General features: G+C 39.1%; 1 protein-coding gene across 3 annotated transcripts in view; it reads left to right on the plus strand.

Annotated features, from left to right (window-relative positions):
* LOC114613563 (phospholipid scramblase 1) overlaps nt 1–16,200 on the plus strand; it is a 24,070-nt gene extending 7,870 nt beyond the window's left edge. For all 3 annotated transcript variants that reach the window (XM_028758908.1, XM_028758909.1, XM_028758907.1), the window contains exons 2-9: nt 1,970–2,009; nt 3,199–3,279; nt 6,935–7,170; nt 8,497–8,539; nt 10,132–10,352; nt 10,453–10,614; nt 13,400–13,561; nt 15,954–16,200. In XM_028758908.1, coding sequence (XP_028614741.1) covers nt 1,997–2,009; nt 3,199–3,279; nt 6,935–7,170; nt 8,497–8,539; nt 10,132–10,352; nt 10,453–10,614; nt 13,400–13,561; nt 15,954–16,010 — 975 coding nt within the window. In that variant the 5' untranslated portion in view covers nt 1,970–1,996 and the 3' untranslated portion in view covers nt 16,011–16,200. The remainder of the gene's footprint in view (nt 1–1,969; nt 2,010–3,198; nt 3,280–6,934; nt 7,171–8,496; nt 8,540–10,131; nt 10,353–10,452; nt 10,615–13,399; nt 13,562–15,953) is intronic.
* Nucleotides 16,201–17,075: the final 875 nt, after the last annotated feature.

Raw genomic sequence — 17,075 nt, forward strand, 5'->3', positions numbered from 1 at the left:
TGGTGATTTTTGAAGGATTAACATAGCCCTATATAACCTTTTAGTTTACTATGATATTGGCCCTATGGATCAGTTGAAGAGAAACATAAATATTTGTATTTCTTCCCTTAAGTGTTGATGAGAGCCACTGGAGCTTGATACTAGTCAGTTAGTACAAATTAATGTACCTATTATTTGAAGTAAATACAGAAATTTAAGTGAATAGCACAAATTTCTTCAGACTTATTCTAGAGTACAGTAAACCTACTGGAGATTTCATTAAACCAGTGCTAAACTTCTTGCATGTAAAGTATATATAACTGGGGTTATAATACTTAGAAATCTTAGATATTTCACTAAGATATGAAATTTTAAACTTAAAATTACCCATGCCTCAAAGGAGATTATGAAATGGTATAGAGGGTGTCACTTGTTTCTTGAAACTACTGGAATTAATTATTTATGTAGTCACATTGATTGAATGTTTTGTCTCTCAAAATTGCAGAGTAGAGGGAGTTAGTAAAAGAACAGCCAACACTGGAGTGTGCCAGGGAAAATGGAGTGCCAATTACATTCATGAGAGTCCAGGATAAAAGTTTTGAGTAGCAGAATTTTTGCCTCATATGCTTCAGTTGTAATCAGTAGACATGGAAGGAGTTGCCATTTGGAGTTCACAATATGGTGCCTAGATAGAGTAGAGAAAGCCAAGATGGGATCCAGCTACTGGGAATGGAACAGTATCAAGTAGAAATTTCGCCTGCTACAGAAATAGTCAGACAGGAATCATTTGGATTGTCCGATAGCTGGTCTTATTAGAGCCTTAACCAGATTACCTCATTGTGCCCTTCCCCCAGCCTTGAGCAGGCCTAAGAGATGAGACCTTGTTTACCACAATAGACCAAACAATAGGACTCTGGAGGTATGGCCTGGGCATTTCCTGCCCTTGGCAGAGGCAGTGCTTGCTTTGGCCTTGGCGCCTTTCTGGCTGCCTGTAGCCTGGTACACGAGCTGAGAAGAATAGACTGCCTGCTGAGCTTGCTTTGAGACATCTCCGGCCCGCAATTACCTATGGATTCCTCTCACCTCCAGCAGGATGGTTTCCACTCACCCCCAGCCGGCTGAAGCAAGAAGGAACTCTGGGGGTGGGGTTGAGTTATCCCCTTTAAATTGAAAGCTGAACATTAAAGCACTGAGCCTCGATCAGAAACCTTTGTCCTGGCTTCATCTCTTCCCGCCCTCCTGTCCCTTCCCAGCCTCTCTTTCAGGTGAACCCGGTCGACTGTGGCCGATGGCCCTCAACACCTTATTAATCTACAGAGCAGAATACCAGACTTTGCCAAAATTGTGCCTTAGGTTAAGCAGGACAGTCCACAGATCCTGAATTCCAGACTCCAGTCTTGTACCCTGGAAATACACTTCTGCTCTCCTGCTGGACCATTCCTGCAGCCAAACTCAGAGGCTCATATGTGGGCCACACGCTTCTTTTAGAAGTGCAGGTTGTGAAGCAAACTTTAAATTCTGCCGCCAGTTTGGGGGAAGGGGGTCTTTCCCAGTGTTCCTCCTTGGATCCTCTTTCCAAAGACTCTTAGGAATGTGACCACCAATCAGGACCAGTAAAAAGACTTCTACAGTCCTATGGAGAACAAGAGTATAGGCATGAGGATCAAACTCAAAAGTTTGCATGAGTACATCAGCCCGCCGGGCGGTGGTGGCGCACGCCTTTAATCCCAGCACTTGGGAGGCAGAGGCAGGTGGATTTCTGAGTTCGAGAGTTCGAGGCTAGCCTGGCCTACAGAGTGAGTTCCAGGACAGCCACGACTACACAGAAAAAACAAAAAAACAAAAACAAAAAAAAAATCAGCCCAGACTAGATGAATCAGGAGGATGAACCAGCCCTGTGCCTGAATAGTTTGTGAACACATTGCAGCAGTCACATCTCTCCTATAAATTTGTAGATAATGAACTAACGCCAGATATTCTTTGTTTTCAGAAAGGAAAATATTCTTTGTTTTAAATCATGGAAAAGCATGGTAAGTAGTTTATGACAGATATTTACTTTTCTTCTTCATCATCTGTTTATCTATATCATCTATTAAGGTATCGCTTGATTGTAATGCTTCCTTCAGTTACTGAGATTACTCTTCTGATTCATTGTCATGTTATTGTCTTCATTATCTTATTTAGTATTCCAGTACAGAGAAGATAGACACAAATATCCATGGTACCATTTAGTTAATAACAAGAAAGCAATAGAGAAAGTGATATATATATATATATTAGGTTTACAGATACATACATTGTGCAGTACATACTATATCATATCCAAAGACTATGGACTTTTTTGGCACCTTTTATATGTATAGTGATTATTCTAGTCGTACTAAAGAATAACATTTTTGATATGAATTCATTCTGAAAAATGTTCGGATGTTTACTTTGATGATGTGTTTTACAACATACACATCCTTTAGGATTTAATAATGTTGATCACATTTTTCTTAGTCTTTATTCCCTCTCAAGAAAGTTCTAAAACAACATTTATCGAGTCTACAGTAAAAGATTTTGACTTATTAAATTTTAAGTCCTGAGAGGAAAAGCATTACATATCTTTGGAAATAATACTAGTTAAATCATTTTCTCTGAGATTTTTTTTCTTTCTCTTTTATCTTTGTTGAGATGATAAAAATACACACGTCTCACCATAATCTACATATTCTACATGTAGATAATTTATTTCTTAATGACTTTTGTAGCAACGTAAATTTTCATAAGACAGAATCAAAGCCATTGAAATGAAATTTTGTGTAGACTATTTTAAACATACTAGCAATTTGTTCAGCTTAGAGAAATTCAGTTGACCTCTGTGGCACAATAGCTTTTTGCTCATCATATTCATATAGTTATATATAGATATGTATACATATAAGTAAAATAAAATATCCTTGAGTGATAGTTTTCTGATAGGTCATTGCTTTTTTTAAGCTACATATGCTAAATTTCAAAACTTAAATACAATTCTTTAAACTGTTTGAATCAATTTTTATAGTATGTTTAGAACAAAAGTCTCCTTCATATTAGCTCCTCTACAAGCAGAACTCATGTGTAGAGTGTACTTTGCCTGGCACAGTTCAGCGTCACACATTTTCTTGGTACTGCGTCCTCCTCTTCCTGAAACATCTCATTTAAGCTGACATGTGCATATCTCTTCCTGTATTGCAGGCAAGCAAACTGAAGCTCCCCACCAAGGAACACATTTGCCAGCTGGGTATGTCCCTCCATATCCACCAGCAGCTTTCCAAGGTAAAATACTTGTTGCAGAAGAAAAATAACACTAACCAATTGACAATTGGAAGGGAGAGAAAAAAAGGGGTCCCGGCACACGTGTCTTTATTTTAGTAATTTTGTTTCATGAAATTGCATTGAAGGAATTTTGGCAGCTTTACTCCTTTTGATTTTCTTTTGCTCCATGTTTTCTATAGAAGTATTTTTACAATGTATTTCTTTTTATTTTATATGCATTTGTGTCTTGCCTGCATGTCTGTGTGAGAGTGCCAGATCTTGGAATTACAGACAGTCATGAGCTGCAATGTGGGTGCTGAGAATCGAACCCAGATCCCCTGGAAGGGAAGTCGGTGCTCTTAACCACAAAGTGGAAACAAGAACCAGCCCTCACAGAAGTATTTTTTTTTTATATAGAGGGCAGGAGAGATTGTAAAGAACTGTAAAATTAACAGTATGTTTATAACGAGCGACAATGTTTCACTTGAAACACACCACCAAGAGTTAATTTTGTCAGCTGCTTATCTGTTGTGAAGCCTGAGATCAAGTCTTGAGAATTTGAAGTTTTCCATGGGTGTTTTTGAGTCATAGAGGACTTGGAATTAATTGTAAAGTAACAGACAAAAGAAAGGACTGCTGGGCACTGGAAGCAACCTAGGGTTCTTGTTTCCATTTTGTGGCATATATGATATACATATATGATAAGATAGCTTTATTCTTAGCCAAGCCTAGAGATGTGGGTATATACCCAGAGTATAGTAAGCCGAAGCAAGAAGATGGTGGGTTCAAGGCCAGCCAAACATTTTTCAAAACCCTGACTCCTGATAAGAAACACAAATAAGGCTTAGATGAAACAAATTTGTAGGATGCTTACTTTGCATGTGGTGAGAACATAAGTGCCATCCCACAACTCAGAAAAGGAAAAAGGAAAAGCCTTTATGTTGTAATTATGATGATCATTGTTACTTTGTGTCTCAGAAAAATAGGCTCGTCATGTCGTTATATATGAGGGATACAAATTTTGTCTTATTTTGAACCAATGCATAAAATAATTGAGAGATTTTTCATTTAACAAATGCAATTATCAGGATTACCCGACCTTTGCAACTGCCCTTATAGATGGCTTACCCAGATTTTCCAGTAGCAGGCTATCCATATCTTCAGAAAACAGTCTGGGAATTAGTATCAAGGTATTCTGGTTGGGGAGAATGAAGGGTGGTATGCATTCTGTTCTCTTTGCTGAGCAAGCAGAGTGTCTTAGAAACTGCTCTGTGGATCCTAGATCTTATCCAGATGTTTACAATAAAAGAGTAAGTAAGGCTGAGCCTCAAGACTCTAACTTGAAGTTGTCAGCTACCTTACATGCATCAAGACAAGCATACTAGCAGACCTGTGTGCTCAGGGGCATTTACCAGGTGCTTCCACTATGAAGACAAGGCTTGACAACCTCTGCCTTGAGTTCCTAAGGAACTGGTGTTGGGTCAGTTCCCCACCAAGTTAAAAAATGTAAAGCAGAGACTTAAAGAATGTTTCACTCTGACTCATAGTTAACTTGAAGTAGGTATACTGGTCTCCATCTTTTGTCATGGAAAGGATTTTTACATTCTATTTCATTCTACCTAGAGCACCTCTCATCAGGCCTTCCATTGAGGGCCTCCTTTCTCATGCCTTAGGTATCAGCATGAAGTAATCCACATGAAGCAACCACCATTTTGCTCATACATTTTCTGCTTCATATCAGTGCAAATGTTTGTTTGTTAGACTTTGGCTCTCTTGAGTCAGTTTTCCACCTTGTACCTCTGAATTCTATATGAGAGGTTTCCATATATTTATTCTTAATAGTCGTTTGTTATGATAGAAATTATGAAGGTAATTAAATAGCTTTCTGAGCTATAGCAATTTTTCTAAACCTCGTTGAGGCTTAGAGACATGAATTTTGTCAGAAGTTTTCTTTTTATCAATTGTGGATTCTAAATATTAACCTCTTCATGTCTCAATGTGAAATCATTGATGCACATAGCACAATATTAAGAAATTGAATATGTATTTCATTTCTATGTATTAACTACTCTGCAGATACACTTAAGAAGCTCACAACAATCATTCTTTCATAGAGTATATGAAACACACAGGTATTAATTCCCTCCTGTTCTCTAGCTGTTAATTATTTAAGAGTTTCCATGGGGCTGGAGAGTTGACTTAATGGTTAAGAGCACTTGTTACCCTTGCAGAGGACTGGGGTTTGACTTGCTGCATCCACACTGTGGCTCACAATGGTCTGTAAAGCCAACTCAGGGGATCCGATGCCCTCTTCTGAATGTCAGAGGTGCCATGTATGCACATGGTGCATACACACACACACACACACACACACACACACACAGGCCAAAAGCCCCATACACATAAAATGATATAAAATGAAGGAGCCAGGGAATGAGGCCCAGAGTGTGGTGGCCCAGTTAGGTCCAGGACAGCTAAGATAGAATGTAGAATTTAATAAATGATAACTCAGGATTATCAATAGGAAATGCGTTGACCACATGGAGGTTAGGAAATGGCCCAGCTGTTGAGCTGTTTAAGACCTCTCTCTCTCTCTCTCTCTCTCTCTCTCTCTCTCTCTCTCTCTCTCTCTCTCTAATACATATATATATATATATTTCTAGAACCCCAAAATTTGGGGCAGGTAGAGGAAACTTGTGACTGGGCTTATTTAATTATTTTAATACTGCAAAATTATAATACAAAAACAATTTGTCTCATAATTTTTACATTCCTTGGTTAATCAACTGTATTTTCTCGAGCTTCTATGGAGCTAAATTGTAAAATTTAAATCTGTAACCTTAAGAAAATGGAGGTGAGGGCTGGAGAGATGGCTCAGTGGTTAAGAGCAGTGACTGCACTTCCAGAGGTCCTGAGTTCAAATCCCAGCAACCACATGGTGGCTCACAACCATCTGTAATGAGATCTGACGCCCTCTTCTGGTGTGTCTGAAGACAGCTACAGTGTATTCATATATAATAAATAAATAAATCTTTAAAAAAAAAAAAAAGAAAAAAGAAAATGGAGGTGATATCTGTTATTTTTTTTAATGGGCAAAACTGCAGAGGAATATACTGGATTAAAACTCTTGGCAAACAAGATCTGCTATGTACTAGAAAGAATAATTTATCTTTAATTATATACTAGGATTTCTCAGCAGTGGCCTGATAATATTTACGTTAAACAATTCTTTCCTGGAACCTATTGTTCTTGCTGGGTAATGTATAATTACATCCCTTCCACCCAAGGGACCACAGCACCATCCTTCTCCTCAGCTCAAGCAGATAAACAATGGTCCATATATTCCCAGTTCTCCCTCAGGGAGACAAAGAAAACTCTTTCCCAGGTCTTTCTGAAATTCTAGAATTGTGCTCTCTATTCATGGTGCTTTGCTCAGAGCCTTCATTTTGAGTATTCTGTCATCAAATGTGACGGAGGTTTATGTCTCAGCTCTAGTACAGAACTTGTTTTCTTCCGCAATGTCAATTATTAGAACCTATTTTCTAGCATATAAAATGTCACAGCATCATATAGATCTTGTATCTGTAGGATTTCTGAGATGAGAACTCAGTTTGTAGATAATTGGGATACTTCTAATGAACTGATTTTTCTGTGCAATTATCATTTATTTCTCTAGGACATGCTGCTTACCCCATACCACAGGCTGGCTACCAAGGGCCACAGGGTCCCTATCCAGGGCCCCAACCTGGCTACCCAGTCCCACCAGGAAGTTATGCAGGTGGTGGCCCAAGTGGTTTTCCTGTCCAAAATCAGCCAGCATATAATCATGCAGGAGGACCTGAAGGAACCCCATGGATGCCAGCACCACCTCCTCCACTGAACTGTCCACCTGGGCTGGAATATCTAACTCAGGCAAGTGTAAATGCACAAACTACGCATGAAAAGAAAACAACAACAACAACGACAACAAAACAAATACATGTTTCAAGTTTTTAGGGTGGAGTGTCAGACCAAAAACAAAACAAAAACGAAACGAAAACAAAAAATCCAGAGTCACAAAAATCTGAAATAAAATAACATTTTCTACTAGCAGATACTTCTAATTCTTTTAGGTAAGGTTCATCTTTTAAGAAAAATATTAATGTGCAAAGTAATTGTGTTTTCTGTAGTTTTGAATTTACCTAGGCAATAACAGTTATTGGCACTATTTTTAATAGGTTTCTAATTGGTTCATGTATTATCTCACTTAATCATTACAGAAAATTCTCTGATATGCAGGCATTATAATTATCATGTTTCTCAGAAGAAAAAATACTGTACAAAAAGTAAAGCTGGATGGTGGTGGAGCACACCTTTAATCCCAGCACTTGGGAGGCAGAGGCAGGCGTATTTCTGAGTTCGAGGCCAGCCTGGTCTACAGAGTGAGTTCCAGGACAGCCAAGGCTATACAGAGCAACCCTGTCTCCAAAAACAAAAACAAAACAAAAAAAGTAATACATATTTTCCCCATAGTTTTCTAATCTGGACTTTGGTACTAAGCTCAGTGTTTTTTCATTTTAACCTTAATTCATGTCCTCAAAATATATCTTCTATTTTTAGCACCAATAAAGCTCATATTTATTTTTGTTACTTCTGGCCTTTGAATGATGAAGTTTTCTAAAACCCTACAAATAAAGAAAAAAGGCCAAGAATATGCTGTACTACATGGTAATGAGTTACAGAAGCATGACTTTAACATTTATTTGATGAAGGACATTAGGTGAACTAGGAGCAATAAATATGTTCAATCGATGAACGAATAAATCAATAGGCTGTGATAACCGTCCAGTCAATCAATTTAGCATCCCAGTGGATACTCTGTGTGAACTTAGTTTTCCATAGCGTACTCAAAAGTGTAGGGCAGAGAAAGTTTTAGCAAGTCTTTGATCATGAAATAACTTCAAAATAGATTTTAATAAAATTAGCATCCTTTATATACCAGAAAGAACGTATCCTTACTACAAGTGATATCAGTCACTCATGATGTCTTTCAATCTTGCAACACAAAAGCTTCAATAAATCAACTGAAGTAATTTGTTACAAATCAATCTTATTTGACCAAAACGTTATCTTGTAGATACATCCTTTCCACAAATGTTTTGCCATTTTAAAAAAAATTATCTTTTAAATGAAAAACAAATTAAATATGAAATGTTGGTAACTGATTTCAAGCACGTGTTCTCTTTTTGCCTGTAACAGATTGATCAGATTCTGGTTCATCAGCAAATTGAACTTCTGGAAGGTGCGTATCTGTAGTGTTGATAGTATTTGTAGAAATAGAAGCAACTTATACAGATAAAGGCCTTTCCCACAGCAGTCTTCTATAGAAGGTTCAGCCAGGAGGTCACAGCAGTGGTTCGCAACCTTCCTAATGCTGCAGTCCTTTAATATAGCTTCTCCTAGATCTATAGGCTTCAAGATACTGTAGCATTACGTATAATCATGAAATATAAGTAATTCTAAAGTACACTATTTTTCAATATTTAGTTCTTTTTTAAAACAGGGTGTCCTTAAGTTTCTTATTTTACAAAAATGATTTTTTATTTACTTTTTTATATTATGTGTAACACGAAGATAATGAAATTATTCAAGTTTTACATTTTGGATGTACAATAGTTCTTAATGAGTTTCCTCTATTCAAATCTCAATATGCAAGAAAGATGTACATATAAAAATGTTTAGGTACTTTCACATGTATTTATTTATTTATTCTTTAGTAATCACAAGGAAAATTAGAGACTGTAAAAATATTTTTAGTTTTCATGAATAAGGTCAAAATTTCTGAGGTTAAGATATTAAAGCAGCAACAGATTAAGTAATAATTGTCCTGTAAAAATCAGTTGAATGACAGTCAAGTGTTGAAAGAAAGGAAGTTGCCATGAAAGCAGAGCTCAGACTGTCTCAGCCCCACCAAAGGCACTTCACTGTTCATCATGACAAAGAACATCTGCAGATGGCATGGGGTACTTTGAGCTTCTACAAATTTTAAATAATTCCTCATGATTTTGCACAGTCTCTGAAGAACAGTAATTCTAGTATCAGAGGTTTTGGACTAGGAAGGACTTTTATGCTGTCTTCCTGGCTGAACAAAAAGAGAAGATCCCAGTGTGGGAGTCAATATAGCAAGACTCCTCTTTTGAAACTCTCTGGGTACCACGATGTTGGCCTGTGATGTCATATACCTTGTAGGCTGTGATTTGAAGACACAGCTGCTAAGAACCTCTTGTCTAAAACCTCTCTTCCGTCTTGAATTACCTATTTTTGATAGATAATTAGATAAAAAAGCATGAATGCCTGAGCCCAATTCAGATTCACTTTCATTTTTCACTCTCCTTTTTCACATCTGGACTTATAGAACAAGAACACCCATTCTTTTTGCTCAAGTGGTGAAGAAAGGGTGTGTGTGTGTGTGTGTGTGTGTGTGTGCATTTGTATATAACAAAATCCCAAACGATTGATTCAATTCATAGAATATAAACGTAACAGTTACTCTCTAAGCCATAAAGCAAACCTCTGCCAGATGACTGGACATTTATCCTTCGCCCTTAGCAGTGTATCACCCTAGACACTGAAGCCCTCTTGTGACAGACTCCATGGAGTTGAAGATGCAGCTTGCCCTCTTTCGAGGTCTCCCATATGGACTTCATTCCTTCTTACCTGAATATTCTTCCTCCTTTCCCACTGCCATTTCCTGAGTCCAGATCATCTCTGCACTGCCTGGCTCACCTTTCTACTGGTCCTTGTATTCTCAGGCACACCATCCCCCTGCTACCTGAAGAGAGTATCACTGTTCCTCACAAAGCAGTGAGTGTGATTTTTCCTCTATGTTTTCAGTCTTAACAGGCTTTGAAACAAATAACAAATATGAAATCAAGAACAGCCTTGGGCAGAGAGTTTACTTTGCAGTGGAAGATACTGACTGTTGTACTCGAAACTGCTGTGGAGCGTCTAGACCTTTCACCTTGAGGATCCTGGATAATCTGGGCCGAGAAGTCATGACACTGGAGAGACCCCTGAGATGCAGTAGCTGCTGCTTCCCCTGCTGCCTCCAGGAGGTCAGTGTGAAGTTCCTATAGCAGCAAGGGATTTGAAGTATTGATTAAACCTGAATGGTATGGCTATGGTTACATTAAATGCACACTCTTGCTTTTGTAGATAGAAATCCAGGCTCCTCCTGGGGTGCCAGTAGGTTATGTGACTCAGACCTGGCACCCATGTCTTCCGAAGTTCACTCTCCAAAATGAGAAGAAGGAGAGTGTTCTAAAAGTTGTTGGTCCATGTATTGTGTGTAGCTGCTGTTCAGACATTGACTTTGAGGTAAGAAGTCTCATAATGTCTACAGGATGTGTTTTCCTGACATGAAAAGAACATATCCCTATAGGATGTTATTATTGCATTACCTAAACAGTATGAACAGATGTTTGCTCATCTGGTTAATGATTAATGAGTGCTCTGATTACACGTCAGTGTAGATAAAAAGGCAGAGGTCTGTAATAGGGAAAAAAGGAGAAGGAAAGAAAATTTAAAAGACAATTAGTACGTAAAATCTTTGTATGTTTGGGAAAAGAGTTGGCTCAGTTGACAAAGCACTCACTGTGCAGGTATACTGCATTTGGATCCCCAGGATCCATGAAAAACCATGGCATAGAGGCGAATGTCCATCTGTCTTCCAGTACTGGGGAATGGAGACGAAAGGCTGCCTGGGGCTTGCAGCCTTGCTGCATCAGCAAGTGAGAGACCCTGTCTCAAAAATAAGGCCTCAGCAGTAAACCACTGTCTAAAGGCTTGCATTCCACACTAAGACATGCTGATATTCACATCAATATACACCTACACACACATGATATGCACAAACAGACTAACTTCTGTATGTTTATACTTCATATTGGACATTTACAATAGAAGAGTTACCAAGCCACTGAAGTGGGCTTCCTTGGCTCTTTCTTCTGTTTTCTCTTGTTCTGTGTTACAAGCTCCAGCTATACTGAGGAAAGTGTGCACTTTCGATTTTTAGAGTTTTGACTAAAACCGTGGTATATACTTTCCCTAGAAGAGGTGGAACACAAGATATCTTATTTATTCATATGACATCTTTTTATGTGCATGCTGAAAATCCATATGCAGATTATTATGCCTTATTAATGACAGTTTCAATATGATTACGTTTAAAATTCTCATCTTTTCAAGGATTTACTTTTCGTAGCTTCCATTACTCATAGTAAACAATGACTTGAAAATATGTAGTAGAAGGTTCCGGACATAAAACTTTATGGGATGTAAACTACATCCCATTTCTAGTAGTGTGAACTAACCTCAGGCTGAATTGCTCCATCTTGCCTGGGTGTGAGTCAACTTCCTGTACACCCTCCACAAGGTCCATCATAGAAGTCTTGTTATTAGGGGTCAGTCATGGAAGTGTGACCTTGTGCTCTCTCTCTCTGCAGTGATCAAGATGCCTTTACACCATAACCTAAAGCAGTCACTTGACCTGTGTAGCCATTATCTCTGTTCATCTCAAGACCTGGCACTGTTTAACTCACATCATCAAGGGAAGGATAAATAGACACTAAGATCTTTTGAGAGAGATACACATTCCCTCTTAACTTTCCTCATAGAGAATTATCATATTCTTCAATCAATGTTTTTTTTTTAAAAAAACATTTTAGTTTTCCTGATTTATTAAATCAGCACCACGTCAGGATTGTAAGAGTGATAAATCTATGAAGTGCCACTTGGCACTTTGCTCAGTATGGCTTGCATCTCCTGTCCTCTATGAGTCTCGGCTCACATGGCCTTTGATAAATGATGATAAAAGCTTAAATGACAGGTATTGCATATAAAATATTTGGATATTACAAAAGAGGGTTTGTTTTAGAGATCCTATCTGAAACAACTATAATGTTTCATGACTTCAAACAGACAGCACTGTGTTCACATTATGGCTATTAGGTCAGCTGAGTTTCTGTACTTTGATGAAGCTAATGTAGATGGCTCAAACTTAGACCATGCAGTGACCACCTATCTGTTCAAGAAAAATGTGTCCTAGGACTGTGACCACAGCACCCAGTTGAGTGATACTGCTCACTGGATGTACATGCAGGTTAAGCCAGTTGGCCATGATAAACATCCAAATCCTCTGTCACACCCTGTCATCAAATTAGACACCCACCAAAACCTGATCCAAAAGGAATAGAAAGTGTACTGTGCCTAGCCTGGGTGTGGAATGCAGGGACTATTCTATGAGCAGTATCCTATGACTCTTCGTTCATGTTAGAGGTAGACTTCAACACACTGAGGTGCCATCCTCCTCCAGCCACATCCGCTGTGAATAACTTTAATGTCCCTTGTTTACTTGGTGGATCCTGTCTGGGGCAAGGGCTTTAAAGGAGGCTGTTCCCACCTTTGGTGACCTTCGAAGGTTTGGACAGGATACACCTTCTCCTGGAACACAAGCCTATGTGTTCATACCTCAGGGAGCATCCACACGCCCTCTATGGAGTGGCTTTAGTTTGGACTTGTTCTGTTCTACTGTTCTACTTCCTGACCTTTCCTTCCACAGGGCCCCCCTAACTCGGAATCTTTTCACATTGGAAGTCTTGACTTTGCTGCCTTTCTTCTTGTGTTCTCTATACCCTACTAGTTTTCCATCCCTACCTGATCTCTGACCTGGCAGCCTCTCATGGAGCTTCCTGTTGTATCCTTCCACTAACCAGCTGGTCTTTAGATCTTTCTGAGCTATTGCATTTCAGGAGCCCATACCACCCACTATCCCATGAATCTCTGCTAAGATTCTTGAAGAAGTATTTGAACAGTAATTGCATTTGTCATCTTTCCAATGGTTCTAGACAACGTATCAGTAAAACATTTAAAATTTTTTTCTATTAAATTTGTTTTGCATCAAGAATAAGAATTTATATTATCTGTCTTAGCAGGAACCAGAAAACATTAGTTTTGTCCACACACAATGAATAGTTCAACCTCTTGATGCTTATCAGTTTATATAATTTAAGGCAAATATTTGTTTTTTTTGAATTGTAACTTTGAAGGTTATATTTGCCATTTAGTTTTGAGAAATGCTTATGACTTTGTTTTTGCTACACAGCTCAAATCTCTAGATGAAGAATCGGTAGTTGGCAAAATTTCCAAGCAGTGGTCTGGTTTTGTGAGAGAGGCCTTCACGGATTCAGACAACTTCGGGATCCAGTTCCCACTAGACCTGGATGTGAAGATGAAAGCGGTGATGCTTGGAGCTTGTTTCCTCATAGTGAGTCCGTCCCTGCTAATTTTCCTTATGAGTGGCTTTCTACAGTCATTCTGAAACCATTCACCAAATTGTATGCTCCAAGATACCTTGTGAAATGAGCAGTTGTTTATATCAGTACACACCATTCAACCATGTCTGAAATACCATTTAGCATGACACTCTGGATGCAGTCTAGTACACTTGATTATGGGGATTGTGTCTGCCCATAAACCAAAGGTCTTGGGTCCTGGGGTGATTCTAAGGTGGGAAATTGTTGTTTTAGGGAAGTTTGGAAGCTTTTTAGGCCACAGACTAGGTCATTAGGAATTTAGGTAACTTGCTCATTTAAAATTAGGCTGAACTGTTGGAAATCCAAGTTTATAAAGATAAATCTTGGTGACTCTGTGATAATTGGGTTGAAAGGAAGTAGCACTCTGATTGTTCAAACTAAGCAATTAGCAAATAGATTAGAATAGAAAAAGGAAAACAAGAGATCAAAGAAATCAAATGTATAAGATTTAATAGACAGTAAACTTGTACAGAAGAGAATTGTTGACCCAGGGCCTAGGAGGTCCCTGTAAGCATACATTTTTTGCAATCTACTTTTAATGGGTTCAACCTCTCCTCTAGCCCACCACCCATCTGTGGTATTGGAAGAGAAAAGTTATTAGGATATGAGGGAAGCAGAATTGCTCAGCAATAGTTTTTTGGGGGTGAGTTCAATCTTCTTTGGCAGCACTTCAGTCCCATAGCAAACACCAAATATGACTCAGCAGCTGCAGACCAGTCCTCTAGGCAGGCAGATACCAGGCACAAAACAGCAACCTAAAGAAACTGCCTGAGGCAAGTCCCCAGGACCCTCAGGAGCAGTTCTTAGGCAAATGTCTCACAATGGTGGCATTACCACAAGTTGAGCTCAACAAGGCTATGGAAAGCAAACCAGTACATGCTGAAAGAATATTGAGGTGGAGCAAGACAAACCAATCTCAGTGTCCATTTCCCATGGTCTGTGGTGCCACGGACCACCCGTGGGATGTCCCGGCACCGAACCAGGGTATGGGAAGATAGATATTCAGGTGGGGAATGGATTCGGCATGACAGACAACACAAACACCAGAGAGGTTTCAATGCTGCTGCAATTTTTACTGACTCATAGCAAACTTTTTATACAGTCAAAGCAGGAACTGTACTTTTGACGAGGTGCCAAGCTATACACTTCTTCAATTCTTTTTTCTTTGAATCATAACAGAATTCGTCATTATTACAAAATGATAACTTCAAAGGAAAAGAAGCAGTGCCCTGGTGACTTACCAGACTGGTGGTCACCTCATGCAGACAATCTTAAGCTTATTCTTAGAATGTAGTTAAACCTACTGCCGGTTCTCTTGGCCAATCTGTCTGAATTTTCTCCAGCAATTGCTTAACTTCTTCTATTTTTCTGCACATCAGCCTATGACTCTCTCTGCACCAAGCTGACCCTGCATGTTTATCTGCAGCATCAGCAATATCTGACCAGACCTATGCCTTATCTTCTGCCTTTGCATTCTACATATGCATTACAAGCCTCACAAAGAACACACCCTCCATGCCATTCAGGGAAATGTTCCTGATGGCTACTTCTAAAGAATGTTCAAAGGTTTGAATCACTTTGGCTTCTGTGACAACCATTATAGAGGGCTGTGCAATAGCTAAAAAATAAACAAAATAACAAAAAGAATGAAACCAAATCCCATATCCCTGTAGAATCCCAGGGGCCCAAGAGGCACATCTCCACAAATTTCCAGGCTTCTGCTGCATACTTCTGCCTGAAAGAGGAGTAGGTTCCAGAACCATCTTGACACTAGAACTCCCCCCAAGCCTTTTTTGTCACACTGATGCTGTAGACAGCGTGGCTGGCAAGGCAGGTGTGGCACTGTGGGGTCATCTATACTCCTTCATTAAGGGTCCTTTCAAGTATTTGCTGTATCAAAACATCCTTTCACCTGTGTGCCCCTCAAAACATCATTTGACATAACTGACTTTCAAAACAAATCAGAAGTCAGCTCCGCTGTCAAGGTTTCCAACTGAGCCGGCTCCACCAGCCCCAAGTCAATATCTGAATCTGGAATTCCTGTAACAAGAAACATTAAATTACTAGAAAGGACTAGCAAAAGTTTGGGAAGCAAGATTTCAGGGGGGTATGAAAAAGTAGCATCAGAAAATTTTGTCGGGAGTTAATCAGACTGGTACAGAACAGAGGAAAGGGAGAAGGATGTAAATGATTGCCCTTAAAATGAGAAGAGAAAGGCAGACCTTACATAGCTATAGCTGCTCGTTGTTCTTATGCTGCTTAGTTTTTATAAGTTCCCTTTGTATCTGGGATCTGTTCTCTGATTTGTTGTCAAAAACTCTTTTCTTTCTTCTTTTTATTCAGGATTTCATGTTTTTTGAAAGAAGTGGAAATGAGGAACAAAGATCGGGAGTCTGGTAGTAGTTTCCAGAGATTCCTCTTGAGGTGTAAGGACTATGTACTGGTGGACATTCAATGGAAACCGAGGAATCAAAAGGAACACACCATGGCTTCTTTTCTTTTCCTGAAATAACTTTATACCAATTAACCTGTGATGGCTGTAGGCCCTATTGTACAATTGTGCTCTCAAATTAGAGTTTATTTTCTATAATTCTGTCGTGTCTTTGTTTTTATACACTCTTAAAATTTTCACTGTGAATTTGTGAAAAAATTATGAATTTATACACATAGAAATGATCTTGTCTATGAAAAAATGCTTTGACTTTGTCTTTCATTCATTTTCCATTTTTTGTGGAAACTTAAATATTATTGTAATTTAATATAAAACTACATACTAAATGTAGTATAATTATGACTTACACAAAAGAGTTGATATTACTTTATAAATACTCCCCATTTAAAACCTTTAAAAAAGTTACTTTACGGTCGACCCCTAAACTTCCACGCCCTCCAGAAGGGTTCCTGGTATGCCTGGCTTTGCCCTCGTTTCTCTCGCTAGAGAGCTTGGCCTCTTGATCACCCCAACAAAAATTGGCTTTTTCCTAAACCAAGGCCGCCCTTGATATGGCCGCTAACATTGGGGAGCCTTCCTTTATGACAATATTACACCCCAAACTGACAAATGGTTGGTAACTTGAACATTTACAAGAGACTAGGATGGCTGTGAGTTAGCCCAATGACGGGATTATTGTAGGTCCACTTCCCAGGGGCCCACCCAATGCAGCCGAAAAGGAGTGCATGGTGCTGGGAGTGGGTGCAGCCTACATGGCCTAAGACAGGGCTCTCACCCTCCTTTCACCCACATCGGGGTCCCTTGACGTTGCCCATCGTCGACAGCCTAAAGCCTTCGACCATCGATGTGACTCGTCTCACATCAATGTTTTGGGGTTGTGAACTTGTCTAAGACCCCCCATAATTACACATCCAAATTCAAAATTCACATAGTTGGGATTGATCATAAGACGCCTTCTCTAACTAAACAGAGAAGGGGGAGATGCCAGAAGCCAGGACCCTCGCCCTTACCCT

The sequence above is a fragment of the Grammomys surdaster genome, unplaced genomic scaffold (assembly GCF_004785775.1).
Source record: "Grammomys surdaster isolate TR1022 unplaced genomic scaffold, NIH_TR_1.0 126248, whole genome shotgun sequence".
Classification (NCBI taxonomy): Eukaryota; Metazoa; Chordata; class Mammalia; order Rodentia; family Muridae; genus Grammomys; species Grammomys surdaster.